This window comes from Leucoraja erinacea, chromosome 4 (genome assembly GCF_028641065.1).
Source record: "Leucoraja erinacea ecotype New England chromosome 4, Leri_hhj_1, whole genome shotgun sequence".
Taxonomy (NCBI): Eukaryota; Metazoa; Chordata; class Chondrichthyes; order Rajiformes; family Rajidae; genus Leucoraja; species Leucoraja erinaceus.
This window is the reverse complement of record NC_073380.1, coordinates 106,364,450-106,387,926: the sequence shown is the minus strand read 5'-3', so window position 1 is coordinate 106,387,926 and position 23,477 is coordinate 106,364,450. Positions and strand designations below refer to the sequence as shown.

At 42.6% G+C, this 23,477-nt stretch overlaps 1 protein-coding gene across 1 annotated transcript in view; it reads left to right on the top strand.

Annotated features, from left to right (window-relative positions):
- The window catches only part of LOC129696745 (cytochrome b5-like), a 45,031-nt gene extending 34,932 nt beyond the window's left edge, over window positions 1–10,099 (top strand). Inside the window, exons 4-5 of the mRNA XM_055634887.1 lie at window positions 710–744; window positions 3,489–10,099. Of these exons, the coding sequence (XP_055490862.1) occupies window positions 710–744; window positions 3,489–3,570 (117 nt within the window). The 3' untranslated portion in view covers window positions 3,571–10,099. The remainder of the gene's footprint in view (window positions 1–709; window positions 745–3,488) is intronic.
- Window positions 10,100–23,477: the final 13,378 nt, after the last annotated feature.

Genomic DNA, 23,477 nt, shown 5'->3' with positions numbered 1-23,477 from the left:
TCAAGACTAAAGACTTATCTATACTCCCAAGCCTTTCCTGAATTCCTCTGAGTGAGGGCTACATGTATATATGTATGTAGCTTGTTTTGTTGTGCTAATCTTATAACAAATATAAAGCACTTTGGCCAACCAGAGTTGTTTTTTTAAATGTGTTATATAAATAAATGTGACTTGACTTGACAAACATTTCTTTAAAAAAAAAAAAATCAATTTGAATATGTAACTGGCTTTTACTCCCAATCATTAGTTACCCAGGGATGGGGAAGTGGGGGTGCTATTTATTTGGCTTGCTCTGCAGTGGTGCAGTGCTTGGATAAATGGTTTCCCTCACAGTTTAAATTGTTTAAGAGTTGGACATATTAACGTGACATTGCGGACTTGGGCCAATCTGGATAAAGAGCACAGATTTCCTTTTTCTAAGAAATGGCATATCATTACTTTTCGAAACTTCATGCTGCTATATGCCAAGTATTGTTTTTATTAAGAATTATTCTGATTTCATATTTGCAATCCGTTTTAATGTGAGCTAATTTTCTGAATTCTTTGTCTGGTCAAGTTATTTAAGTGCTACATCGTATCTAACATTTCACCAATTGCCATAATTTATGAAATCTAAAGAAAAGCATGCAAATGCAAATGGTAACTCCTCTGTGCTTAGATTCCTTTTTTTTTAATGGGGTGTATCACTGTCTTGCTCCCTCTCTTACAGAACCCAGTTGTTGTTACAGAGACATCTGAATCAAGGTATATTTTTTCTATTCGGAACTTCTTTAAATGATTGGTATATTTCCACCAAAAACAAATTGCATCATCAAACCTTGTATAATGAACCACACTTGAGTTGCAACTGTTTATCAATGAATTTTGTTTGTGTTATTACATGGCTACATATACGATTTGCTTCCTTTGTTACCTTATTTCCTTTGGTTATAATTCACCAAAATTGCATTCCACGACAAGAATTCTGGATTAATTTCAAAAAAGGTTTTCTTCAATTTCTTTTCTCTTTCAGGCTCTGTTGATTTGATGTATTCATTCATAGCCATGCAACATTCACTTGCAAACTCATTCATTCTTTTGTTCCCTGAACATTATAATGCTTGAGAGCAGCTAGCTCGTACATGTAGTAATGCATCTTTGAGGTGAGGGAAGAAATAGTGCCTGCAGGAGGGAATTTTGTACTGTACCCGTACCCTATGTCTGACTTTACTCGGACAGGGATAGACACAAAATTAAACTGCTCATAGATCAGTGGTGAATCTATCGAACAAGTCAGTGTATTAAATGCCTTTGTGATGCACATCGGGAAATGGTATGAGCAAGCTCAATCTGCTTCAACAAGCCAAAGTAACTGTACAGTTGTCATACCCTCGTAACACCGGTTACTTGTGGGGTTGAAATAAACCATCATTAATCAATGTTTCGGTAACAATAGACAATAGGTACAGGAGTAGGCCATTTGGCCCTTCGAGCCAGCACCACCATTCAATGTGATCATGGCTGATCATCCCCAATCAGTACCCCGTTCCTGCCTTCTCCCCATATCCCCTGACTCCGCTACCTTTAAGAGCCCTATCTAGCTCTCTCTTGAAAGCATCCAGAGAACTGGCCTCCACCGCCCTCTGAGGCAGAGAATTCCACAGACCAGTCATCTTTGTCTTTCCCCAGAGTTAACTTTAATCTTATGTTTCTTGTTGTTTTTAAAATTTCTCCCGATATATCTATCACATAGATACCATAAACGTCAATGTCCCTGTTGAAGGAGACTTTGATTCTACCTCGTTAAAGAGGTAATTTTTTCTAACCTCTGTGAGACTTGCCTGCAAAGCACAGTGCCAAAGAACAGCTGTAATCACAAGATTGCAACAGATAAGAACCTAGACAGAGCAATGAAGGACTATCCTCACCCCTACTGATTATAAAGCCTTGTTTTCAGCAGAATGTTTCAGCTTTGCTATTCTCACTGCATTCTTGGCCATTTTCCCATCATGATTCCCCAGTATGTGAGCTCTAGGGTTAACTGAATTGTAACCTACTCCTCTTATAATTCTCAAAATTCCTGACAACAATGCCAATGCTGTAAATGCATTCTTTACACTCAAATTTTTAGTTGTAAGATGTATTATTAGTAAATCATTCCATTCTTTTTTTTATCTTGGCATTTGTGTTTTTTTCCTCTTTCTCTCTTACTTCCTATCTTTAAAAAAACTAAAGCAGAACCAATCCACAATTGATAATATTAATAATGTACGACTGATATACATGAAATGTTTATAATATGTGTTTGCTTTTAATAAAAATATTTTAAAAAGAAGAAAATTTAAGTTGTTCCAGACACACGTGAGGTCCCCCAATGCAACGCATTCCCCAACGCAATATTCCACCACTCACCCGTTCCCCCAACGCGATATTCCACCACTCACCCATAGCCCCTAACTGCGCAGGCGTGGCTCATTTCCCCTCATCCCCGGGCACTCCCTTCCCCCCCCTCTTCGTGTGTGGGGGGGGAAGGACGGCTTAAGGCGGAGGCTGTCAGGGGCTGTTGAGGGTGGGGGGGGGGGCGTCCTGCAGCGGGGGATGGCGACAGCTTCAGGGGGGGGGGGTTTGTCGGGGTGAGGGGGAGGATGGTTTTAGACGGGGGCTGGCAGTGGTTTCAGGCAGTGGCCGGTGTTGTGAGGCGGACTCGGGCAGTGGACTGGGGGGGGGGGGGGGGGGGGGGGGGGGGGGGGGGGGGGGGGGGGGGGTGTAGCACTACCGTGATCTACCACTGGGGGGGCTCTGCGAGGGGAGGGGGTGTATGGGTGGGGGTGGTGTGCCCCAGACCCGCCAGTGCCCGGCACCCTCAATTCCCACACTCACTTCCCCAGGATTTCGAGGTTGCAGTAGTTGGCCTCGCAGTCGGCCAGGCTCCGGGCTGCACTGCACTCCAGGCTCCCCGACACCGCATTGCCTCCAGGCTCACAGACTCGGGCCTCACGGCTTCGAGGCTCACGGACTCGGGGCGGCCTCTGGACAGCTTCTGGACTCGGACCGGCCTCTGGGGATTTATTCTCCTCGCCCCTGTGATTGACAGTGGGTGCCGGAAGGGGCGTTGCCGTCCCGGCGACAGACAGGAAAGAAGACCGATCTGCTGATCTTACTGATTTTTAAACCTTCATAACTTCAAAACTTCATAACCTTCATAAATTTTTAAACCTTCATAACTTTTGTAATATTCCACCGATCATAACAAATGTTGGTGCGCTTGGAGCATAGGAGTACGGTGAGTAAGGTGGCGAAGAATCGTAGCACTATCGGATACTGTTTTTGCGCAAATGTAAAAACAACACAAACTGGAAGAGGACAAGATGAGAGTTTTAGTTAAGTACTAGATTCACACACAAACTACAAGATAACAGCTGTGATTGCTTAGGATGTTTATGTTTAAAAATATTTTTTCAGGCCTTTCCAATTTTAAATTCTGTACGTGTTTTTGTTTCTTCATACAGCTGGTGGTACGGTTGGATAATCCCCGCAATAGCCGGAGTGACTGCAGCTTTCTGGTACCGGGTTTTTGTGGCAGATCAATGAACACGACACATGAAGGAAATATTGGCACCACTTTGCATTGATTGATTAAAAGCAAAATTGATTGTTACAAATCAGTTTAAAGACAAAAATAGAAATATTACTTTCACTGAAGAGATTACAGGGTAGAAATTGTTTTTTGCATGCTCATTGCTGGCATAAAATGCATGGCATGTCATCACTGGGGAAAGATTTGCCATTTTGGCTCGAATTGCCCACTTGCACCCATTGCCCAATCTAACCTTCACTCAGGAACCCACCCAGGACCACTGCTGGTAGCCCAAGATTTTTTGTTTATGGGTAAATAAATCAAGATTGGTGCTGGCAGTTTGGCCAGGAAATAATGAGGAAACTGAAGGGATAGTTTTGCACCTCAAATTCTATCAAATAATAGGATCCCAATATAGATTTTTTCCCCTCTGCAGTGGATGCAAACCATACAAACACTGCCCCGACTTGCGTAAGGGTTACATTCCATAAACCCTTATGCAAGTCAGGTTTTGCATGAGTTTTTAAGTCGGTATCGCCTTAAACCTAGATAGAAACGAAGAACTGCAGATGCTGGTTAATACACAAAATGGCACAAAGTGCTGGAGTAACTCGGCAGATGAGACGGTTCTCTAGAGAACGTGGATAGGTGACATTTTGGGTCAGGACCTTTCATTAGATTGTTTTAGTCTGCTGAGTTACTCTAGTTTCACTTTAAAACTAGGCTTCATTGCTGCTGGTCTATACCAGCGTGACCTGCATCACCACTTGTGCCGTCCTATTGATGTGGCTGTTGCAGCTGACATTATAGCCGCTGGCCGTACAGCAGTTTCCTCAGGCTGCTGCCACCAACAGGATGTGCTCTGTCACCGGCCCACCAGTCCGCTCACCAGCTGCTGCTTTGTCCTGTTGGCCATTGCTTTGTCCACTCTCTCCTCCTCCCAACGCTTTGCCACTCCACTGCTCTCCTCCCCCCTGGAGAAAGCGCTGTCGGCCGGGGGCTACAATGTGAGCCACAACAATAGCCGCGTCAGTGGAACAGTGAGGCAGCTGGTGAAGGCGAGCTTGCTGGTGCACATTGTGGAAGATGGTTTTGGTTCGGCTGAGAGTTGCTATCCACCACCTCCCTCGTTCTTGCTCGCCTTCCCATTGTCACACCAACAGTGGCTGTAACTGGAAGAACAATGAGCCCAGGTGACACTTTTATATCCTGTATATATCATATATTTTACATATGAAGCTGACTGGAAGGTCTCGCCATCCTTCCATTGCAATGCACAGGTTATTTAGAAAACTGGACCATCCAATGTGAATAGTTTATGTAAGTGCGTGTTTATGTAACTCGCCTGTTATGCAAGTCAGAGAGTGTATGTGTCCGGGTATAATTGATTTAGCTAGCTGGACCATGCTTGCATGGTTAATCTCTGCATGTGTCTTCCATTTGCAGTTGACTCTTCCCGTCCAGTGGCCCAAATTTCCCATATCCCCTTCATTCACGATAAACTATTATTTCTTTGATATGTCCCCGCCTCTTCCTTTATTCTTGCCGCCCACCCCACACCCACATAAGTCCGAGGAAGGGTCTCAACCTGATACGTCACCTATTCCTTCGCTCCATAGATGTTGCCTCACCCGCTGAGTTTCTCCAGCATTTTTGTCTACCTTCGATTCTTCCAGCATCTGCACTTCTTTCTTAAACATTTCTTTAAAATAGGAAGGTTAGAGACATCGCAAAGTAGAAAATAGGTCCAGACTTGTACCTTTTTATTTCTGAATATTGCTAACATGCAGAATTTTCATTTTTGCCTTATAATCTGAACCTTGCCACTCACATATGATTTTTATATAAACAAATTTTTAATATACAATTTTTCTAAACAAACATATAGCTCAGTGATGCTCCCCAGGAAAGTGTTTTATAATTGTGGTTTTATGCCTAATTAGGTGGGTGTCAAGATTTGAATTTTGAATTATTCCTTTTCATTTTGCCCACTGACCTCTTACCATTGCTAAACCTGCAGAACAATGCAACATGCATTTTTATTGAGCCTCTGTTTTGTGCAAGACTTTGGACATGCAATGATAGTCTATGTTGACTACCACATTGTATTCTTGTTTACTCTTCCTGAATAATACATCTCTATGAGGATGTACTATAATAATGAATGCATGCAATATTGGCTTCCATTCAATTGAATGGAAGAATATCTTTATAAATAATGATGAGTGACTGACTGTTCATAGAATCACATAGAATGTACTCAAAAGTATAATGGCAAATCTATGATATTGTTTGTTCTCCATATGAATTTCCATTCTAATTTGCTGTCCTTCCATGATGCCCCATGGTCATATCATTTTCTCTCAAAGCATTAAGAATCCTCTTTTACTCTAAACTATTCCTCGTTGCAGCACATCCACATTATTTTTCAGTGTGATTAAATCCTTTGTTGGTTAAAATTACACTAAAATTACACCTCGGTTGTTGTGCCCAGAAGTTGTACAAGGATTTTCCAACTTCCCGTTCCTTTGCAGTTCAGTAAGACTTTTTCCACCAGTAAAGGGCCTGTCCCACTGTACAAGGTCATTCACGAGTTCTCCCGAGTTTTCCCCGGATTCGAACTCTGAGAATGTCCGTAGCGGGTCCGTAGGAGTTCATGGATGTCCAGCGGCTTGTAATGCTAACGGTAGATACTCGGGAAATCCGGTAAACTCGTGATGTTTTTTTCAACACTGCAAAAATTGTCCACGAGTAAAATAAAATACTCGCGAGGAATAAATTTTTTTTTTAATTTTATTAGAAGCAATGTACATCTTAATCATAAAATGCAACATACTACATTTCGTGTACAACTTTTTTTTAAACTTTAACCTAAAATAGAAAAAGAGAAAAGGAAAAAGAGAAAGAAGAAAAGAGTGAGGTAAGTAGTGGGAGTGTAGTCTGCAGTAGTTGGCGTCAAGTGAATGTTAATGGTAAGTAGACTGCGTGCTTGAAAATGTGAAAAGCAAAGAAGAAAAAAAATGCCCCACAGAAAAGGGGGGCCTTAAGAAAAAGAAAATAAGTAATGAATCTAAAAAAGGTAAGGCTAAGCAAGAAGGAAACATAGAAATTAGGTGCAGGAGTAGGCCATTCGGCCCTTCGAGCCTGCACCGCCATTCAATATGATCATGGCTGATCATCCAACTCAGTATCCCGTACCTGCCTTCTCTCCATACCCTCTGATCCCCTTAGCCACAAGGGCCACATCTAACTCCCTCTTAAATATAGCCAATGAACTGGCCTCAACTACCCTCTGTGGCAGAGAGTTCCAGAGATTCACCACTCTCTGTGTGAAAAAAAAGTTCTTCTCATCTCGGTTTTTAAAGGATTTCCCCCTTATCCTTAAGCTGTGACCCCTTGTCCTGGACTTCCCCAACATCGGGAGCAATCTTCCTGCATCTAGCACCTAAAGGGAATGTGCCTAATTCTTAACGATTCACACCCATCACCTAGTTCTAAAAGAGTTATTTTCAGAACTAGGTGATGGTGTGAATCATTAGCAATTCCCTTTCCCTTTCCTTCTTGCTTAGCCTTACCTTTTTTAGATTCCTTACTTTTACTGGTTGTTTACTTTTTACTTGTATGAGCCGCTACGAGACATCCACGAACTCCTACAGACCCGCTACGGACATTCTCCGAGTTCGAATCGGGGGGAAAACTCGAGAGTACTCTTGAATTACCTCGTGCAGTGGGACCGGCCCTTAAGTCTTTTATATAAAGGATGCAATACATATTCTTCACATTCAATACATCAATAGGGGTATTGGTGCTGTGATATTTTTATAGGTTTTATTGGAACGTGAGACTTGCGTCAATCATTGAATTTTGATCCTAAAACACTAAATGTGAAAAATTATAACGTTTTATTTTTTATTATTATTGCAATAGATGGTGCATAAATGTGGGTTCTTCATGAGTGTGATACTATGTTCTACATTGTTATAACAATGTTTCTTAAATCCCATGTACTCTTGGATGGGGATGCAGGTGCTGGCAAAAAGAAAAATAGCCAGTGGATGACTTGCAGTTAAGTGATAGGAGTAGAATTAGGCCATTCAGCCCATCAAGTCTACTCCGCCATTCAATCATAGCTGATCGATCTCTCCTTTCTGACCCCATTCACCTGCCTTCTCCCCATAATCTCTGACACCCGCACTAATCAAGAATCTATCTCTGCCTTGAATATTTCCGCTGAATTGGCCTCCACAGCCTTCTGTGGCCACGAATTCCATAGATTTACCACCCTCTGATTAACAAAATTCCACCTCATCTCCTTCCTAAATGAATATCCTTTAATTCTGAGACTGTGACCTCTAGTCCTATACTCTCCCACTGGTGGGAACATCCTCTCCACATCCACCCTATCCAAATCTTTCACTATTCTGTCCCCCCTACTTCGTCTAAACTCCAGCGAGTACAGGCCCAGTGCCGACAAACGTTCATCACAGGTTAACCTACTCATTCCTGGGATCATTCGTGTAAACCTCCTCTGGACCCTCTCCAGAGGCAGTACATCCTCGGACATGGTGCCCAACACTGCTTACAGTATTCCAAATGAGGCCTGACCAGCACCTTATAGAGTCTCAGCATTACATCCCTGTTTTTGTATAGAAGCCCTCTTGATATAAATGCGAGCATTGCATTTACTTTCTTTACTATTGATTTGACTTTCAGATTAACTTTTTGCAAACCCTGTACCAGCACTCCCAAGTCTATTTGCACCTCTGATTTCTGGATTATCTCTCTATTGAGAAAATAATCTATGCTTTTATTCCTTCTACCAAAATGCATGATTCCACACTTTGCTACACTATATTCCATCTGCCACTTCTTGGCCCACTCTCCCAACCTATCTCTAAGTCCTTCTGCAGAGTCCCTGCTTCCTCTACACTACCTGCCCCTCCATCTATTTTTGTATAAACCACTAATTTGGCCACAAAGCCATCAATCCCCTCATTCAAATCATTAATATACAACATGAAGAGCAGTGGCCCCAGCACTGAGCCCTGCGGAACTCTGCTAGTCACTGGCAGCCAACCAGAAAATCCTCCTTTATTGCCACTCTTTGCCTTCTGCCATCCAGCCAACCTGATATCCATGCTAGTATCTGCCCTTTGATACCGTGGGCTCTCATCTTTCTTAGCAGCCTCCCATGAGGCACCTTATCAAAGGCTTTCTGAAAATCTAGGTATACAACATCTACTGACTCTCCTTCATCTGTCCTGCTATTTATTTCTTCAAAGATTTCCAGCAAATTTGTCAGGCAAGACCTCCCCTTCACAAAGTCATGCTGACTTCGGCCTATTTTATTGTGGACTTATTTTATCGTACTACAAAACCTCATTCTTAATAATGCACTCTAAAATCTTACCAACCACCAAAGTCAGAAAACTGGCCTATTGTTCCCACTATGCTGCTTTGCTCCCTTCTTGTGCAGCGAGGTAATATTGGCAATTCTCCAATCATCTGGAACTACTCCTGACTCTCATGATTCTTGAAATATCACTGTCAATGCCTCCACAATCTTTAAAGCCACCTCTTTCAGAACCCTAGGGTTCAGTCCATCCGGCCCAAGTGACATCCACCTTCAGCCCTTTCAGCTTCCCAAGCACCTTCTCCCTGGTAACATCCACTCCACTAACTCCACCCCAACTCTCTTGAATTTCAGGCACGTTGCTGGTGTCTTTCACTGTGAAGACTGTTGCAAAAAAGTTATTCAGCTCCTCTGCCATTTCTTTATTCCCCATTATCACTTCTCTTGCATTATTCTCCAGCGGCCCAACGTCCACTCTTGCCCCTTTCTTGCTCTTGATATAGCTGAAGAAACTCTTGCAATCCTCTTTTATATTATTATTATTAGCTAGCTTACTTTCATATTTCATATGTTCTCCCCGTACTGCCTTTTTAGTTACCTTCCCCTCTTCAAAAGCTTCCCAGTCTTCTGGATTCCCACTAATCTTTGCAATGTTATATGCCTTCTCTTTTAGTTTTATACTGTCGTTGACTTTTCTTGTCAGCCGTGGTCACCACTTGCTACCCCTAGAATCTTTCTTCCTCTTTCGAATGAAAAGGTCCTGCAGCTTCCAAATTATCCCAGAAGTTCTTGCCATTGCTGGTTCACTCTCATCCCTGCTTGGAGCCTTTCCCAGTCAACCTTTGCCAGTTCCTCCCTCTGTTGTCCCCTTTGCTCAGCTGCAAAACTGACACATCCGATTTCACCTTCTCCCTCCCAAACTGAGGAGTCGTCAACGTAACTCAGAAATAATCCTTATTGCTCTGGTTATCGTAGTTGGATTGTCTCCACTGGTAAATGTATCGATTAACGTGCCAAACTTGTCTGACAATGCCTTTTGGGTGAAATGCAAAGTAATGCCATTCTGAATAAACTAATGTCTTTTGCATTATATGTTTATAGCACATTTGTTGAATGCAATTTTGTAATAACATTTCCACAGAATAATTTACCTGATGAAATTTCAATAAATAAATTCTGTAAAGAACTAATTTCAAATTTCATTGCTCTAACTTTCATGAACAAAAAAAAAAAGAGATTTGAGTTATGTCCCCTATATTGTTCAAATTGTGCTTTGTTTTCATATTCCCTCTAAATGCTGCAAATTTTCACCAGCATAACTTCCATGGGCAGTCTCCACCCACTCCCTTTGGGTTAATGTACCTGTGCAAATCCCGAAGCAAGGAGACATCCCTAACTTCGTCTTGCCAGCAATGAAGCAATTCTTTAAATTGGATCTCTGGTGGATATTGCTTGGATAACTTATGGGGAAACTTGCATCCTCTTTTTTGGACCAGTACTGATAATTTTGGTGTTGTAACTGGCCATATGTGTTTTATTGCTGAGGGTGGAATGAGGAGAAGTACACTCATTGTTTGTCCAAATGTGAAATCTGCGTTGGAAGAGAATGAATCTTGACTGATACTGAAAATTCAAAATAAAAACAAAATGTTGGAAATGATCAGCATGTCAGACAGCATTTGTGGAAAGAGAAGGAAGAGTGGGTATTTCAAATCAAAGGTATTTCAAAACTGGAAAAGAGGAAGCAAGTTGCAGAGAAGGTAGCGGATGAGTTTCATGCCGTCCATTCTACCTTCCCCGGGAGTTCAGCTCGGTGATCATCACAGCCGTCTACATTCCACCGCATGCGGACACTGATGTGGCACTATCAGCCCTACACGATGTGTTATGTCGACACCAAAACAAGAACCCTGATGCGGCTATGGTGGTGGCTGGAGATTTTAATAAGGCAAACCACAAAAAGGTCATGCGTAACTTCTGCCAACACATCACGTGTGTCGCCAGGGGGGAAAGAACTTTGGATATTGCTACACGCCATTCAGGAAAGGCTACAAGGCCGTTTCTGCAAAAAGGCGGTGAAGGACGCAAAAAGGAGGTACAGGGACAGGATTGAGTTGCAGATGGAGCAGCAGGAGCAGCCCCAGAAATGCCGGCACCTCCCTAGCTGATGACCTGAACTCCTTCTACACATGATTCGAGACGGGCAACATCACCCCTAGCTCGCCGTCTAAGGCTGGAGGGAGGTCCATCACTGGGCGTGTGCACACATTCTCGGTGTCCGAGCATGACATGAGGAGGGCTCTGACGTGTATAAACACGAGGAAAGCTGTAGGCCCAGATGGCATATCTGGGCGAGTACTAAAGTCTTGTGCTACTCAGCTTGCTCCAGTGCTCACCACAGTATTCATCCTCTCCCTGGCCATGTCCGTGGTCCCTGCTTGGTTCAAAAGATCCACCATTGTACCAGTGCCAAAGAATGCCTTTCACGCTTGCTTGAATGACTACCGACCGGTGGCCCTCACCTCGGTGGTCATGAAATGCTTTGAGAGGCTGATCAAGAACCACATCTGCGCCTTCCTCGCTCGCAACTTGGACCCGTTACAATTCGTATAGATCCACGGACGATGCGGTCTCCCAGGTTCTGCACACCGCTCTCATCTTGACAGCCAGAAGGGGGGCTATGTGAGGATGCTGTTCATAGACCAGTTCAGCCTTCAACACGATAGTCCCCACCAGACTGGCTGAGAAGCTGCTGGAACTGGGGCTCAACACCTCCCTGTGTACCTGGGTCCTGGACTTTCTCACCGCCAGGCCCCAGGTAGTCAAGATGGGAAGAAATACATCAAAGTCCCTCACCCTGAGCACAGGATCCTCCAGGGTTGCGTCCTCAGCCCCCTATTGTACTCCCTGTACACACATGACTGTGTGGCTAGGTTCAGCTCCCAACTCTATAATCACGTTTGCTGATGACACTGTGGTGGTGGGCCTGATCTCAGACAACGATGAGAAGGCCTACCGGGAGGAGGTGGCTGATCTAGCACTCTGGTGCCAGGACAACAGCCTCCTCTTGAATGTCAAAAAAACTAAGGAGCTGATCGTGGACTTTAGGAGGGCACATCATCCGAGGACGTACACTCCATTGAGTATAAATGGGGATACTGTGGATAGGGTGAACTGTTTTAAATATCTGGGAGTCCACATCTCTGAGGATATGACATGGACATCACACACTGCCGCACTCGTGAGTAAGGCAAGGCAGCGCCTTTACCACCTCAGACAGCTGAGAAAATTCAGAGTGTCTCTGAGGATCCTCCAGTGCTTCTACTCGGGGGCTGTGGAAAGCATCTTGTCCGGCAACATCACAACCTGGTTTGGGAATTGCTTTGCCCAGGCCTGGAAGGCTCTGCAGAGAGTAGTGCGTTCGGCCGAATGCACTATGGGAACTACACTCACCCCCCTGCAGGACCTATATACCAGGAGGTGCAGATCCAGAGCCAGCAACATTATGGGGGACCTCTACCACCCCAGCAATGGACTGTTCCAGCTGTTATAGTCAGGCAAACACCTCCACTGTCATGCTGTGAAAACAGATGATGAGACGGAGTTTCTTCCCACAGGCCACCAGGACTGTAAACTCTCACCAGGGACTAATTTACTGTACTAATTTACTGTTGTGCTGCGTCTTTTTTAACATTCTAACATGTAAATACTGATTCTGTTCTATTCTGTTCTGTAGTTTTTGCACAATCCGCAGGCATTGCCACTTTCATTTATCTGCACATCTTGTATGTGACAAATAAAGTTGACTTTGACTTGAGTGCCTCGGGGCAAAATAAATATCTCTGACGGGAATGAGGATGTCAGTGGGGATACCTGTTGAAGTAAGTTAGTGAGAACACAAAGGAATGTAAGTTTCAAAATGTAGAGCTGTAGAAAATGTCCAGAAAGTTGGGTTATTCCCATTGTAGCATTTTATAAAAATAATGACATTAAATGTGAGCATTGATTGTAGGCACTCCTACTTTGCTCAATTATACGTATTGTTAGAGCTGGACTGGAATTCTATAAAAATGCAGCATTATTCTTAATCCATGGTATAATTTAAATCGCATGAAACAAAATCAGTTTCTTGTTATAATCAAGTAAATTCAGACTTAAGTTAAACCGTAGCCTCAAAGTTTAATCTGCAAAAAAAACAATCTCTTAATTCTGTAGGATCTCTAAAGAAAATATATTGTTGTCTATGCGATTTTATATGGAATGTTCTAATGAAGTGGAAGTATGAATTGACAGTCTACCTCAAGTAGACTGAATTAGCTATTGTAAGAAATGTTTTGTATAGAGACTGCTCAAGTAGATCCCTTTTGAATTTTTGTATGACATGTTTTAAAAATCACATATGCCTTATGAACAGAAACAAATAAAACAACTCTGCTGCAAGGATTTCGAACAGCAGGTGGCAGGTCTGTTAAAAGCTTGGTCATTTTATAGATGGAATACAGAAGCAACTGCAATGCAGGTGACCCCTGGATTATGTGGCGGGGAGGAGGGGTGTGCGGTTGTTCTGAGAAAATGGTGCAAGTAGTGATCTTTTAACCGCAAACCCATGTCATCTGCACGATCAAAAAATGCAAGTTGAAGACCATTGTTTATTTCTGAATTTTTTGAATTCTGTAAGGGTGATTTTTATTATTATTATTATTCTTTTTTTTTTTTTGCATTACCTGATCTGCTGTAACACAGGGAGTCACCTGCATTACTATGGTGCACAGATGTGAATGTTGCAACTATAATAAACATTTCTAAGTTGAAATATTTTGACCTCAGGAAGATTCTTATCTCATTTTTAGTGGTTTATTCCATAGGAAATGGTGGGCATTTGGACTCTTGGTATTGTTTTGCCATTCATCAAGTTCATGGCTGAACGTGTGAGGAAAGAGGAAGCAAAGTATAAAATGATGGGCCAGAATTTACAAGCAATGGTAAGCCAACATCCATGTCCATCGCTGGATTGTGAATTAATGTTTGCCTAGGTTAATGTTTCTAGTGGCAATTTAAAAACTTTCCTCTAGCCCAATAGTACGAAAATATTGGCTTGGATGACGAGAGAAATTGAGGCTCCTGATCAATGATAAGGAGGCATGGGGCAGGTACAGGCAGCTGCAATAAAGTGTAGCCCTGGAGGAGTTTTGGGAACAAAAGGAATTCAAGAGGGCAGATAGTATTCTGGATAATCGCAAGAGATTTTATAAATACATCAAGGGAAAAAGGGTAACCAGGGAGATGAGGGCCATCAGGAATCAAAAGGTCTTCTCTGTTTGGAGCCAATACAATACAATACAATTTTATTTGTCATTTGAACCTCGTTGAGGTCCAAATGAAATGTTGTTTCTGCAGTCATACATACAAAAAGAAAAAGACCCAAGACACAACACAATTTACACAGACATCCATCACAGCGCATCTCCTCGCTGTGATGGAAGGCAAAAACGTATCTCTCCCCTGCACTCCCCTCCCCCCCCCCCCCCCCCCCCCCCCCCCCCGATGTCAGAGTCAAAGCCCCTGGCGGGCGCTAGCAAAGTCCCGCGGCCATTCCAAGCCGCGCGGGGCGGTGATGTAAGGCCCCGCTCCGGGTAATCTTCTACCCCGCAACTCACTGTTGCGGAAGCCCCGAAAAGCGGTCTCCCAGCAGGGACCCGTGGGCTTCCGGTGTTCCTTTCTGCCAGACCTACGGTTGGAGCCTCCGAATCTCCGGGGGTCGGGTCACAGCAGCGCGCCACCACCGCTCCACCCGCTCCGGACTCGGCCAGCTCCGCGATGGTGAGTAGGTTCGCAGCTCCGCGACTGGAGCCCCAGGTCGTTCCTGCTGGAGGCCGCTCCACGTTGCAGCCCCAACAACAACGGAGACCTGACAAAGTAAAGGTCCAGTCTCCCGTGCAGGGGAAAGATTTTAAAGTTTCACCACCCTCCGCCCCCCTCACACATACCCCGTCAAAAAAAAATAAAAACTACATTGAAACGAGACAGAAAATAATAAAAAGGCAGACGGACTGCAGAGGCCGCTGCAACTCGCGTCCCAGAGGAGATGGGCAAGGTCCTCAATGTGTATTTCTCATGTGTTTCCCATGGAGAAAGACATGAGGATCAGGGAACTTGGGGCAGTCAATGGAGTGTCTTGAGAGCAATCAGTGTTACGGTCAAGGAGGTGCTGAAGGTCCTCATGCATATGATGGTAGACAAATCTCTCGGGCCTGATCAGGTATATTAGAGGACACTGTATGAGGCTGAGATTTAAGTCATCATTAAATACGAGTGATTTGCCAGAAGACTAGAGGGTAGCATACATTGTGCCTCTATTTAAGAAGGGCTGTAGGGTAAAAACCTGGGAACTACAGGCCTATGAGTCTAATGTCTGGTCAGAATTTTCTTTTATGCATTCAAACATTTATCCTTGTTACTTCCTGCAGTTTTTCCACATGTCTTATTTTAGCTGGACTTCCACTGAATGAAATCCCAATCTGTTTAAAGCACCAGGCATTGGTTCAAAATCAGCAAATAGCGAGAGGAATTAATTGATTGGAGCACAATGTGCACCAGGTAAATCTATACCTTCTCCAGAAAGAAAACAATGTTGCAAATATTTTTACAGTGGTCTCCAATAAATTACAAAAGAATTGAAGAATACAAGAAGAAGGGTTTGGGCGGCACGGTGGCGCAGCAGTAGAGTTGTTGCCTTGCAGCACCTGAGACCCAGGTTCGATCCTGACTACGGGTGCTGTCTGTAGGGAGTTTGTACGTTCTCCCCGTGACAATGTGGGTTTTCTCCGAAATCTTCGGTTTCCTCCCACACTCCAACGATGTACGGGTTTGTAGGTTAATTGACTTTGTATAAGGGTAAATTATCCCTAATGCATGTGGAGTAGCGTTAATGTATGAGGATCGTTGGTCGGTGTGGACTCGGTGGGCTGAAGGGCCTGTTTCCGCGGCGCATCTCTAAACTAAACTAAATTCGAAGAAACATTTCTCAGTTGTCTTGTGTCATTATTTAACACATTCTTTTCTCCAAATGAATGGAATGATATTGTACACACAACAGTCATTGTTATTGTGGGCCTGCCTATAAAGGGACAGCGGTTGTGATGTATTTTAGGTTTAATTCACTATCTGTTTTCAGCATTTAGCACCCTTGCTCAAATTCTAACTGCAATAGGCAACTGCAAACCACTAAACCAAGCATTGTATAGGTTATCCTCTTTTATATGTACGCTTCCCCATAATTACATCTTCAAGTAAAATGCATGGGATCAATTTTCACACAGGACATACATTGACATGCAACTTGCATCCAATATTTCCCCACTTACCAAACTTAAAATATTGTAATTAATAATCTACCTTCTAAAATCAGCAATTGTTCAAAGAATCTGAACAGAAAAGACTGAAGGCAGCGTAATCAAAACTGAAACATCTAAGTGCAGAAGCAATTCAGTTGGAAAAAGTGCAGGATATTTATTGATTAATGGAATACACAAGATGATGATCAATGTTATCAATCTAATCCCATGGAAGAAGTTTAACTGACTTGTGGCACAATGTTTTATCAGAAAATACAATTGTTATAATTTCATTACATTGGCATTGTGTTATGAATACAAAACGTTGTATATTTAATTGTACATTCAACCCTGAATAATGGCAATATTTGCTATTAAATGCATAAAGTGTACTCTCGCTTATTTTATGTCCATATAAGATTATTATTCAACTTTTCCTTGGAACAGGTTACTAACCTTTGGACAAGTAACCTTTTCTTCCACCATATTATTTGGGATCTTCTGCAAATAATCTATCACTGTACATAGCTCAATATGAGCAATATTAGCTGAAGAATTGTCATTGGTTAATCTAGTTTGATAAATTACCTGCAGTGCTTTAAGTAGATTTGTTTGTTCCCCGGTCCATGTCATTACTATAATAATGAGCTCCAAAAAGAATTATGTACTCATTTTGGTGCAGAATGGAAGAATATCAAATTGGCCTTGTTTCACCAGAGGAGGTGAGTGAATTCAAATTATAGAGAAGATTTAAAGATGCGTGCGCTGAGTACATTGGCAACATTTATTTTTCTTAGAGTTTACGAATGCAGACTGAAGGACACAAATTTGAATTAAGGTTTGATGAATTCGGAGACCTATTTTGGAGGAATCCCTATCATGTGCTCAGTGAGAATTCAAGGAGTACAGTAGGGGCAAAGTGGTTAACCACTATTTTCTCAAATCAATGGTTTAATATAAAGGATCTTTAACAAAATGGAATGTATGACTAGAACAAATATTCCTTATACACTGCTAAGAAAATTAATATTATTAAAGTTAAATTAAATATTCAGGATAGACGAAGCTGTCCCAGGCCTTGTGTGCTGGAGCATTGCAATCGGGGATTTGCAATGAGTGGGTTGAGTGGACTTCATGGTGGAAATAAAATCGAGAATCATGAAGGGAAGACATTTGCAGCAAAATGATGCAGCAAACTAGTGTCTTAAGGTGATTCAGTCAAATATCAACCGTAAACTCTCATTCACCAGCTCTGCAAACATACACTTTTTACTTTCATATTTCCAGGATTCTTTGTTTTTATTATTCAATTGTTTTTGTCCAGATGAATCTAAAAAATGTAAGGACATTTGTATCATAACAATGAAGCCAGGTTCTTGTGTCAAATTCTGATCCACAGCTTTGCTTTGCTATTTGTACTGGCAAACATGCACAAAAAAAACCTTCTGGTTACTGCTGCACAAACAAGCCTTCATGAATATTAGCCTGGCTGTTCCTCCCAAGGCTGACTTTTCATCAGGATTAATGAACACGTTTGCTACTTATAACAATCCATTATCCCTCGCCTGCAGCAAAACGTAGGCCCTAATGCACAAATATTCTGAAGCTTTAAATAATCCAATTGTCAAAATGAGTTTCCTTCAATTGTCACTGAAACCATTTACATCACTAGGTGAAATGAAGATTAGTTGCAATGGGTAAAGTGAGAAGCTTGTCAAGGTTTTAAAGCACATCAACAAGCAATTACAATCTGCAAGGGGAGAGGTGGGGTGTAAGACATCTCTCGATTCTGCTATCTAATACGCAATGATTCTATATCCATTACCATTCTTTAAAAATTGTTCAAAAATAACTTGTTCTAAATTGATGAATTTTATCTTGCATCACACTGCTAGTCAATTCTGTGTTCTGATGGAGAGGGCGTTTGAAATGTCTCTTGTAACTATGACAATACATGTTGCAAAGGCAATGCAGGCCGTGGCCAGTAGCACAGCTGGGGGAAAGAAGACTGTACCAGTTTGCATTTCAATTACTTGATGAACACAATGGAGAGAAAGCAGCTAAAATAAAGCACAGTCATAATTTAAAACCATCACATGTTCTGGAGGGTGTGAAGGACTGAATGATTTTGCAGACCTTAACATTTATTGTGCTAAGTGGATCAATTTTATCTAAAAATTCAGAATTTTAAATGCAACAAGATCCTGCTGGAAATTTGATCATGTCCTTTCCATGCAACACATGAACAGCACCCATACTGTGGCATGCACTGTCTTTACATCGCCCATGGTAAATTATTATGCACAGTTGAGGCCTCCAAATGGTCACATACACCAAGGCAGCTCACAATTGGAAAATGATTCCAACTAGACAATAGGTGCAGGAGTAGGCCATTCAACTCTTCGAGCCAGCACCGCCATTCACTGAGATCATTGCTGATCATCCACAATCAGTACCCCGTTCCTGCCTTCACCCCATATCCCCTGACTCCGCTATCTTTAAGAGCTCTATCTACCTCTCTCTTGAAAGCATCCACTGCTTTCTGAGGCCGAGAATTCCATAGATTCACAACCCTCTGTTTTGAAAAGTTTTTCCTCATCTCCATTCTAAATGGCTTGCCCCTTATTCTTAAACTGGCCCCAGGTTCTGAATTCCCCCAACATAGGACACATGTTTCCTGCCTCTAGCATGTCCAAACCCTTAATAATCTTATATGTTTCAATAAGATCCCCTCCTATCCTTCTAAATTTCAGAGTATGCAAGCCCAGCCTCAACATTCTATTGACATGACAGGCCTCTGAATTAACCTCGTGAACCTACACAGAACGACCTCAATAGCAAGAATGTCCTTCCTCAAATTTGGAGACCAAAACTGCACACAATACTCCAGGTTTGGTCTCACTAGGATCCCTGTACATCTGCAGAATTACCTCTTTGCTCCTATACTCAACTCCTCTTGTTATGAAGGCCAACATGCCATTCGCTTTCATCACTGCCAGCTCTACATGCATGCTTACTTTCAGTGACTGATAAACAAGGACCCCCAGATCTCATTATATACCCCCTTTTCCCAACTTGACACCATTCAGATAATAATCTGCCTTCCTATTTTTGCCACTGAAGTGGATAACCTCACATTTATCCACATTAAACTGCATCTGCCCACTCACCCAACCTGTCCAAGTCACACTGCATCCTTATAGCATCCTCCTCACAGTTCACACTGCCATCCAGCTTTGTGTCATCTGCAAATTTGCTAAAGTTACTATTAATCCCTTCATCTAAATCATTAATGTATATTGTAAATAGCTGCGGTCCCAGGGCTGAGCCTTACTGTACCCCACTAGTCACTGCCTGCCATCTGAAAGGGACCCGTTAATCCCTACTCTTTGTTTCCTGTCTGCCAACCAATATTCTATCCATGTCAGTACCCTACCCCCAATACCATATGGTATCATTTTGCCCACTAATCTCCTATGTGGGACCTTATCAAATGCTTTCTGAAAGTCCAGGTACACTTTAACCACTGGCTCTCCCTTGTCAAGTCAAGTCACGTCACTTTATTTATTATAGCACATTTAAAAAACAACTCTCGTTGGCCAAAGTGCTTTACATTGGTGGAGGTACTAACATTATACAATATTGGTTCATAGATTAAGTGCATACATAAATACATACATGTAGCCCTCGCTCAGAGGACGTTTAAAAAAAGGCTTGCGAGTAAAGATGAGTTTTAAGTCTCGACTTAAAAGTCAATGGAGGGGGCAGTTCAGATGGGAAGAGGGATGCTGTTCCACAGTCTAGGAGCTGCAACCGCAAAGGCGCGGTCGCCCCTGAGCTTATGCCTCGACCGTGGGATGTTCAGTAGCCCCAAGTCGGCCGATCTGAGGGACCTGGAGGTGGAGTGGTGGGTGAGAAGACTTTTGATGTAGGTGGGGGCAAGCCCATTTAGGGCTTTGTAGACATAAAGGAGGACCTTGAAATTTATTCGGAACCGCACAGGGAGCCAGTGGAGAGAGGCCAGGATCGGGGTGATGTGGTCCCTTTTTTGGGTGCCCGTCAGGAGTCTCGCTGCGGCGTTTTGGACCAGTTGCAGGCGGGACAGGGAAGATTGGCTGATGCCAGTGTAAAGAGAGTTGCAGTAATCTAGGCGGGAGGAGATGAATGTGTGGATGATCTTTTCCAGGTCATCAAACTGGAGGAATTGTTTTATTTAACTATCGTCCGAAGCTGGAAGAAGCTAGCTTTTACCACGGCATTGACTTGTTTGTCAAATGTCAGTGCTGAGTCAAATATCACGCCAAGGTTTTTGACGTGAGGTTTCAGTAATGATGTAAGGCTTCCAAGGCTGCCTGCTATCATTTTGATTGAGTCCGAGGGGCTGAGAAGGATGACCTCAGAGACTTACTCTCGTTCAGTTGGAGGAAGTTCTGGGCCATCCAACACTTTATATCCTCCAGGCTATAAGGTTAAACAGATTTGATTGGTTTTTGGGCTTCAGAGGGAGATAGAGTTGGGTATCGTCTGCGTAGCAATGGAAGGAAATGACTTGGCCTAAGGGGAGCATATACAGGGAGAAGAGAATGGGGCCAAGGATGGAACCTTGTGGAATCCCACAGCAGAGATTAGCTGGGAAGGAGAATGAGTTGCCTATGTTAGTAGAGAAGCTCCTACCTTTGAGGGAGGAGATGAACCAGCTCTGGGCCGTGCCATCAATACCAACCCCGTACCGGAGACGGTCAATTAGGATGGTGTGGTCGATAGCATCAAATGCCATTTTCGTAATTACATCTTCAAAAAATTCCAGAAGATTAGTCAAGATTGATTTCCCCTTTGTAAATCCATGCTGACTCGGACCGATCCTGTTACTGCTATCCAAATGTGCCGCTATTTCATCTTTTATAATTGACTCCAGCATCTTCCCCACCACCGACGTCAGGCTAACTGGTCCATAATATCCTGTTTTCTCTCTCCCGCCTTTCTTAAAAAGTGGGATAACATTAGCTATTCTCCAATCTACAGGAACTGATCCTGAATCTATAGAACATTGGAAAATTATCACCAATGCGTCCAACATTTCTAGAACCCCTTCTTTAAGTACCCTGGGATGCAGACCATCAGGCCCTGTGAATTTATCAGCCGTCAGTACCATCAGTTTGTAGGACTGAGATGAGAAAAAACATTTTTCACACAGAGAGTGGTGACTCTCTGGAATTCTCTGCCACACAATGTAGTTGAGGCTGGTTCATTGGCTATATTTAAGAGGGAGTTAGATATGGCCCTTGTGGCTAAAGGGATCAGGGGGTATGGAGAGAAAGCAGGTACAGGATACTGAGTTGGTTGATCAGCCATGATCATATTGAATGGCGGTGCAGGTTCAAATGGCTGAATGGCCTCCTCCTGCACCTATTTTCTATGTTTCTATGACATTTGGATATTCCATATGTACATACCAGTATTCTGACAAACCACAAATCAATCTTTCTGTACTTTTGCAGCCATGGGCCCTGTGTCTCCAGGCCAAGATAGGAAATAAGAACCACATAATTTGTGAAAATATAAGATTGTTAAAGGCTTGGACACGCTAGAGGCAGGAAACATGTTCCCGATGTTGGGGGAATCCAGAACCATGGGCCACAGTTTAAGAATAAGGAGAAACCATTTAGAACGGAGACGAGGAAACACTTTTTCTCACAGAGAGTGGTGGAATTCTCTGCCTCAGAGTGTGGTGGAGGCAGGTTCTCTGGATTCTTTCAAGAGAGAGCTAGATAGGGCTCTTTAAAATAGCGGAGTCGGGATATGGGGAGAAGGCAGGAACGGGGGGGGGTACTAATTGGGGATGATCAGCCATGATCACATTGAATGGCGGTGTTGGCTCGAAGGGCCGAATGGCCTACTCCTGCACCTATTGTCTATTGAAAATGATTAAATGCCAGGAAAATGAGGGTGAATATAATGTGACTGAAATAAAATAAAATTCACAATAAGCATGGAAATATCAGATATCATCCAAATGATAACAGAACTCACAAATAAATTGGATAGGCATATCGATGAGAAGGGAATGGAGGGTTATGGTATGAGTGCAGGCAGGTGGGACTAAGGGAAAAAAAGTTGTGTCGGCACGGACTTGTAGGGCTGAGATGGCCTGTTTCCGTGCTGTAATTATTATATGTTCATATGGTTATATGATTACATAATTTACACTAGGATCTTTAGCAGCAGTGCAACATGTTTTGATTGATCATTTATCTTGATAAACTCTTGTAACTAGTAGAAAATTGCTACAAAATCTAATTGGCTATCAATCGTCATGTTTCAGCCATTTAAAGAATGGGTCTCTCTGGCTCACTATGATTGAAGTCACAAACTTGTTTTAATTTTCCAAAACAATATTACCATAACAGTACATGATTAACATTTAATTTTGCCCCTTCCTTGTACTATATCTGAATAATCTGAATAAAGAAAAATAATATTTGATAGGAAAAGACACAGTAGCAATCTGCTCTTTTATTTCACATCTCATCCATGCCACATGTGTCAATGTTGACTACTCAGTTAATCTGTGATTTTTATTTCCTTTCTATAGATGTTGCCTGTAGATGGACGTCAAATATCCTTTGCACCACCTTGCCCAGGACTCACAGCAACATCCCTGGTAGCAGGATAAGCATCCTGCTGTAGGCATCTTTTCCATAGCAGGATGACCAAAACTGAACATAATACTTTAAGTACATCCTCAGCACCATCTTGTACAACCATAAAATAATGTCACAATTTATATACCCAATTCCCTGACTGATGAAAGCCTTCTTTATCATCCTATCTACCGGTGACACCACTTGCAACATTTTTGACTAATTACACTACATTTTGCAGCAGCTCTCATGGCGTTTTAGCAGGGATTGCTGTGTTTACATGGTAACAAATTTTGTGCAGCAATTTAGCCAACTTCAGATTCAATTACATCATAGTTTTTCATACACGATCTTGCAACGGAAACAAACAAAATTATTCCCATTATGATTATTCTCCCTCTGCCATCACGATTCAATGGTTTTACTACTATGGAGTGATAATCCCATCCATGGGTTGTTTTTGTGCCATCCTACAAATTTAATCAAACACCTCTGGGCACAAGCTACCCTTGCTTCCTTCAGAATACAGTATGTGTACACAGTATGGCATCATTTTACAACACTGCAGAGCAACCTGGACCAAGCTGTTCTGG